Here is a 7,500-nt window from a genome sequence, read left to right on the forward strand (position 1 = left end):
TAATCAAGCTACTGCCCTTCCTTGGGCTATGAGGGAGAGCGTATTCTAACCTCTCCCTAAGGTCGAGAACTTCATACCTCTCCCGTTAGCTACATAGTAACCTCTTCCCTGTCTTGTCTTTCAAGAGAAGTGAAGTGAGCCTTACAAGAAGCCGAAGGAAAATGAGACTAGCTAAGACTAGGGAAAGAGCGGCTAGCTAACTAGCTGATAGAGATGGCAATTAGGGTTGCTGTTTCCATTATTAGAATTCTAAAGTTTCAAGATCACAATAGATCTATAGGATAAGATCCTTATATTTACAGCGAAATGGTATACAAAGTCAACAGATCTAAATGAATAAAAAATAGTATTTATGGCTACGCAAACCGTTGAGGATAATTCTAGATCTGGTCCAAGACGAACTGTTGTAGGGGATTTATTGAAACCATTAAATTCAGAATATGGTAAAGTAGCTCCGGGGTGGGGAACTACTCCTTTGATGGGTGTTGCAATGGCTCTATTTGCGATATTTCTATCTATTATTTTGGGTAGGAAGTGTAGTCGCCAAAAGGCGAGTTGAACGAAGGGCCTAGGGAAGTCGGGGCTGAGCAACCTTTCTCTAGCTTTTTCAGTGGGGGAACTTGGCCTGGGAGGGGCTTCAGATGAGCTCCTTTGAGATCTCAAAGCGGAAATCCTCCGGTTTATGGAACACTTACAGAATATCGATGCACCGGCTATTCCCCATCATGTGCAGCTCCTAGGATCACAGCTTTTATTGCATCAACAGCTGATTCAATTGCTAGTCCTCCAACACCGCTTACGGATGAAGTTCCGCTTGCATTCTCTTCTTTTTCTTTAACTATGTCATATGCTTTCACAAAAGGAAAGAAAGCTGGGCAGAAAATGGTCGCTTGGAACTCCACTCTCACTATGGGACAGAGTAGTTTTACTATTTATATTTATAGTAAGGGGAAGTAGGTCGATTGAATTGATCCCTATCCCTACCAGTCTTTGGAACTAAATGGAACCCGGTCTCTTTGATATGTAGTTCCCATTGGCACTGACCCAGAAGAACCACATCTGTCTCAAGCTCAAGCCGACCCAACCTGAAGAAAACTACTGAATCAGAATCCGCTCTTGGGATAGGAATTCAGCCAATCTTTCCGCAAAATTCCCGGGAAAATGAAACTGTATCGATTTCAATGTCCGTCTATAGGCAAAAATTGACTTGCAATAAAAAATACGGGGTTTTAGCGAGTTGATCGATTTGAATGTCCGTTTATGGGCAGAAATCTATTTGCAACTAATTTTCCCGAGAAAACGTGAAATAAAGAAAGGAGTGAAGTAGCCCATGCGTATATGGGATCCGAACGGTTAAGAGTTATGGCTTTTCGTTGAGGACTTACCCCTTAAACTTAAGGAGCATTCGACTGAGATTAGATTAGATTAGTGGGTAGCACTTGTTGAATTGAATAAGATGTTCTTGCTCAGAATTAGGGAAGGTGGGATCCTATCTTTAGGAAAAGAAAGGCCTAACGAAAGCTAGCACTCTTTTCAAGCCTATAGCCTATATATGAATTATTCTCAGCCATCCATATGGGAGTTCCCCGCCAGCCTGTGGGAGTGCCACTATCAATAGGAAACAGACTTCTTTCCTCCTTATTCTATCAAACAAGCAATTAAATACGAAAAGATTGAATATTCTTCCATAGGCGAATAATCAATGTTATAACGGAGTCTCATTAAAAGGATCCATGTTCTATTGGAATCAAATATCCGGATCCCTCAGCATCAGGCGATGTTCCAGGTGCCGTCGTTATTCTCGATCCTACTGAACTCTTGTTGTTTGTTAGGATCCGTTTTCCATGTTCTCCATCTGTGGAGTGAATCAAACCCTAGTCAGCAAGCAACATTCGGAAGATATACATCGTCCCTTCTCCTGTTTAGTCAGTTGCTTATCGGTAAGCATGATTGTGCGCTACACATAATATGAAGAATGTAAACTATTCTAGGAGATAAGGTTGAGCCAAGCCAGGAGGTTTACTTACTTGCTTGTAAAAACAGAGAGCGATGCCCAGAAAGAAGCAACAACTGGGAGAGAAGACTCACACGAGACCCAAGACTCAAGGATGGAAGTAGCGAAATAAGCAATAGAAGAGAAAGCCGCAGCCGTAGTAGATCTACGATCAGAGCAGAAAACAAGTCAAAGGATACTTGCCCGAAGTAAGTAGCCACAAAGGAATTTCCTGTTGTCTCCTAGTCTGTGTAATAGCCCCCGGGGGCTTCTCTTCTAGCATAAACGACTCCTTCCGAACCAGGCACCAAGCATTCCTAGATATTGTTCCAGTGGTGGACTATCTCTATCTGGACTTGCTCGCCTAACGAAATCAAATCATCAATACTTGGGCAAGTTGACCCATACTATTGCTGTTTCTCCTACAGCTGCTGGCGAGCTACTCTTGAGACGGAGCTGACTTCCTAACCGGCTAGCAACAGGCACTGGCGACCGAGAAAGAATGACTTTACTTTCTCTTTATGGTTTCCTCACCGTTGAGAACCGCAGAACTCATTCTCAGTCACAAGTTCGAATCCACTTCCATCAACCAGATCTTCCATTGAATAAGAACGGATCAAACAAAGCACACCAAATCAAGGAGCTGTGGGTGATTCTTCCTACCAAGGCGGAAGTCCTCAACCAACACTCAATCTCGGCTCTACGACTAGGCTACGAAACGAAAGCGAAGGGTCCGCAAGGCATTCGATCTTCAAGCGAAAGGGACGGGAGGGTCAATTTCATTCAGTTGAGAAAGGGACAGATGCGGATGCCGCTCTCGAAGTGACAATACACCTCTGCCATAGGATGACCCGAAAACGGGACCAAAGAGCTATAGTATCGCATAGGAGAAGCGGTGCATTCTTTTTGACACAAGCTGTTACCCTATATAATGAAATAAATAGATTACTGAATTCCTTCCGGTTGTTTTATCTTTTTTTCTATGCATAAGGTATCAAGTCTAGGAAGAAGGTTTGAGCAGTAGATGAGTTTCTAAGAGAACAAAGAAGCCATCTTATCTTTCCACTTCTCTTTTCAAATTCCAATTCTTGAGTTTTTCCCTCATAGAAACGCACTTTTTTTGCTTTTTAGGACTTTTCCAGGTAAGCCCTTATTGCAATTGCATATTTTCCGATTCCTGAAAGAGACCTCCTGCCAGAGGAGAGTTTGCTTCTTGTTCATCAAGTAGTCAAGTAGGCGGGGTAACCGTACCTATGAAAGGCTGAAAGCCTGGCATCTGTGCCCAATGCAGTACTATAAGATAAAAGGCTCACAGGGGAACATCTCAAGTTGTAGGTGTGGCTGCTAAGCTCTGTTCGGTATAAGCGGATTCCTACGCTTCTCTTTGAGAGAGGAGTTGAACCAACGAAACGAGTGCCCACTTTCTTTTGCATTCTCCTCTTTCTTCTTTTCTTAGCCTTTCTTTTGTTGTATTCAGGGAGGTACCCTTTTTCTTACCGGGAAACACGTCGCTAGCCTAAGAGTGCCCCGAAACAACACCCGCTTTAGGGGAAGGAGTAGGCGCCGTTGGAGTCAGGGCATTAGCCTTTTCTTCAACCATGTCTCGAAAGAAAGTTGCCAGGCTTCCTGCTATGGCTATGAAAGTAGCAAGGTCAAGGGAGAAAAGCAACTGGCTAACAATCCACTGAGCAAGATAGCAGCAATCCAACCTCAATTTCACTAGGCAATCCAGTTGCCACTTCACTAGCAGCCACAAAGGGCGTATGGTCATTCCCCAGTTTTCCCTCACCAAAGCCTTTTATAAGAGCCGTGGGCGATAGCTAAGATGAGACTTCCTACGGAGATTGTCATTCCTTTCCTGCTTTCTCCCGTCTCAGCAATATCATTGTTTACTTTGACTATATTTCTCTCGCGACTTCCTTTCGAAACAATTCTTTCTGCATGCCCGTCTGTACCCCCACTCCCTAAACTGATTATTATGACCTCCTTCAAGTCTAGTAAAAGATTGCTTGGATCCGGTATTCCTAGGAGCTCTGGTAATAGTCATATGTCCCCTTCCATCGTACACCCAATGCACAGACATGGTACTAATAAATTAATTTCTCAAACTCAAAACACAAAAGGAAAGGAGTGGAGTGTGTAGATGGGCTTTGAATAAGAGTTGGGTGAACTATTGCAAAGGATGGATGAGATTCTGGATTGCCTGCCGGAAACTCTGATGACCAAGTTGCTTCGACCTGCCTTTGATGGCATAATACGTCCATCAACGATCTTCTTTCTTTTCTTAGTCGAGCGGAGACCTGCTAATCTGCGCTTCCATTCGCCATAACATAGACCTGAAGCCAAGCCATTGACGAGCCCTCGTTAGCTTAGCTTGAAAGCCTACGTTTCTTGCGAGAGAAGACTGCTTCGATTCGTTTGGTTTCCCTTTCCCACTATGAAAGAGAAAAGCCTTTCTTTGCCTGCGGATTCCCCTTCCTTACTGGAAGAACTCTATGACTCGCATCCGCTTTCCCACTGTAATGGAAAGGAATGCCTACCGCTCAACTCCGTTTCATGCTTGAGGAAAGAAAGATGATAGAAAAGGTTCAATATTAGCGAATTGCCTCTGACTACTCTTCCAAGGCTGGTAGAGCTATCGGATTCCCATTCACTTAGTAAACTTCTTTGATCACCCCTTCTGTGAGCTACATAATCGATTCTCTTTCTGAATGGAAAAGAGATTGGAATCGGTTTCGTTTAGCTTTCATTTAAGAGTGAAAGGGAAAGCATACAATCTTCATGGTGAAGGACCTCTACTGCCTCTACTAGTCCTTATGTATTAAGCACGCCCTTCCTTCTTGCTATGCTATGAAGAATCCCCAGCCGTCTTTGCTTTGGTCTGCGAATGCTACCTCTTCTACTGCCTTCTCAACGGGTAATGAACCAAAGGCAGTGTCTGAACGTGAGGCCTCATCCTTCGCCTTTTTCACTACCCCTTTGAAAGAAAGCAGAAAACGCTGGTTCTGATTAAGAGTTCTTGTTTTCGCTTCCTTGATCGGGGTAATTTGCTTCCGCATCCCCTGAATGAACGTATAAAACCGATCGTCTAGCTTCTGGAGTTAGAGCTGCTTTCTTTAGTGTCCTCGTGCGAACTACAAATGTATGGGTCTCGGACAAAGAAAGTCGATAAAGCCTGCTTTCAGACAGAGATCCGGGATTCCCACTCAATAGTGAAGTAGATGCCTTAGTTCCACAGTGAAACTCCGAGAAGAGAGTAGAGATGGGTTTACTTCAAGCTGGGGAAGGAAAAGGATAAGACTATCATACAATAATCCACTTTTAGATAGGGCATTACCGGGTAACCATAAAGAGAATAAGAGAAGATGTGAAGAATTTCCTATATCCCAGGACAGTTACATTTCTTTATGGTTGGTGATTCCTTCTTTCGTAACATGTCTCTCTGGTACTACTCATTCTTTCCTTTCTGGCTCCACTACTCTACTCTGACGGCTGAACCTGTCCTCTCCTTCCCCTCCACTCAAAGCAGCATCCTTTCTTTACATCTTAGATGAAATGAAAGACCTCTTCCCTCTCATTCTTTTGAGACGCTTTGTGCCATGATAAGATCCTTTCATTGCACCATCTTACAATCTTTATATCCACCCTTGACGTCCTTTTCTTTGAAGAAAGCCTCTCTCTCTTTTCGTCCTATAGCTAAGGTTGTCCGATTCGACAAGGGTAGAAGTCCTATCCGACCCAACCCCAGAACTAAAATAAATGGCGATATCTAATAAATCGTCTCCATTTTTTCGAACTAATTCATAGGCGCTAACAGATGATGAGATTATAAGCACTCCTAACTGGAAGCTATAGTAAAGGTCTCTGGAATGAACGATTCCTTTTTCTTTTAAAGAAAGAAAACCTTAATTAAAGAGCATACTGCGTGAAGAGTTAACGTAAAAAAATCGATGGAAGCTGAACTGGAATTGAATTACTTATTAAAAAGATAAGTCTTTCTTATTTTGATACCTTTCGATCTTGGCATGGCTCAGTGACGTTGGCTTAACGGTATGCTCGGACTTCTTCACAGCAGTTCCCACCAGACTTTAAGTCAAAAAGGCGGTCTTCGCCATGGGAGCCTTTAAAGCCCCCTGGCCGGACGGTTTTAAGCCTATCTTATACCAGAAGTGCTGGGAAATAGTGTAAGGAGATTTAGTGTCAATAGTGCAAAAAGCCTTCACAACAGCATCGTTGGAGGAGAGTCTCAACCATACCTTCATCGTCCTAATCCCGAAAGTTAACGCACCCCAGTCTTTTGGCCAGTTCAGACCCATTAGCCTGTGTAACGTGGCATACAAGGTGAAAAAAAGTCATAGCTAATAGGCTCAGAAAAATCATGCCTAACTACACCCCACCCAACCGCCCTCCATCCTTTATGTTGCATCATTGCATATAGATGATGATATTTTATAAAAACTAAAAAAGACAAGCGTGCCCCTCCCGTCCTCAGAAAAGAGTTTGACAGAGAGGTTTAGAACATACTGGATCACAGGACCGTGGGTCAGAGCTAGAAGAATATAAGGAAAGATTACTCGGTTCAGTGGAAGGGTGAGTCAGAGACTGATGCAAGATGGGAAGAGAGATTGAATGGAAAAGAATGTCGACAGAAAGGAAGGTCTCATTCCAGTTTGATTTCCATGCCTGCAGGAAAGATAGAAGATCGGGAATGCCGAAATTGAATAATATCTGTTTGTTTGTGATTCAAAGCAAAGTGCTTGAACTGCACTTTTTCCTTCAATAGGTAAGGGCGCGTTAGCGCCCCTTGATCAAAGACCGGTTACACCGAATCAATCATGAAGTTCTACCCTTGGTACCGAGCGAGGATTGGGGGATCACTTTCATCCGCATCTCTTTCTTTTGTTTTCTTCTCTTATGCCGGGTCTGGGGAAATGAATTTCGAACTGAAAGTATGAATATACAATTTACCACGAGCGAGAACTAGAAACATAATAAGATAAGCAAGCGAAAGGCTAGAATGATTTAAATAACGTACAAACGCGAAGAAAACCTCCTGCAGTACCGGCCGTGTCCTTGGCTCTCACTCCCATGAATCAGATAGTGCCATACGTCCCACCACAACCGTCCGATCCTCTGATGGAGAAGATCAGTCGCCTTGAACGGGCAGTTAATAAGTTGAGTAGGGACAAGTATGATGTTGCAGATCTTGAGAATCTCTCCTTATACCCCAAAGTCAGGCTTCCGTACGGTTTTCAGTGGCCATAGAAAAGTTATGGATAAAGCGGGTTTCGTCTCATTTTCCGGAAAGCCAGTCATACTATTCCACTTTAGCTAAGCTAATGATGAAACAGGATCTGGATTTGTCTGCAGATGATGATGTCCACTCCTGGCTCGATGCGCTTAACGAAAGGGAACTCCCTAGATTAAGAATGAATTTCCTTCGTAATTAAGCAGCATCCTTTAAGTGAGTAGGGGTGCGCCGGACCGCCGACGAATGAATAATAGGT

General features: G+C 43.5%; 3 protein-coding genes across 3 annotated transcripts in view, besides 1 other annotated feature; all 3 read left to right on the forward strand.

Moving 5' to 3' along the window:
- Positions 1-7,500, forward strand: part of nad5 (NADH dehydrogenase subunit 5) — a 17,021-nt gene that overhangs the window by 7,949 nt on the left and 1,572 nt on the right. The window lies entirely within an intron of this gene.
- Positions 69-1,666: a sequence feature (repeat 8B; repeat 8A).
- On the forward strand, positions 2,496-2,819 carry orf107 (hypothetical protein). The gene has a single exon. It carries the CDS (start codon positions 2,496-2,498, stop codon positions 2,817-2,819), a length of 324 nt encoding a protein of 107 aa, YP_009532849.1.
- orf105 (hypothetical protein) lies at positions 3,819-4,136 on the forward strand. Its single transcript has one exon. The coding sequence runs from the start codon at positions 3,819-3,821 to the stop codon at positions 4,134-4,136; it is 318 nt and encodes a 105-aa protein (YP_009532850.1).

This window comes from Glycine soja, mitochondrion (assembly GCF_004193775.1).
Source record: "Glycine soja mitochondrion, complete genome".
NCBI classification, from domain to species: Eukaryota; Viridiplantae; Streptophyta; class Magnoliopsida; order Fabales; family Fabaceae; genus Glycine; species Glycine soja.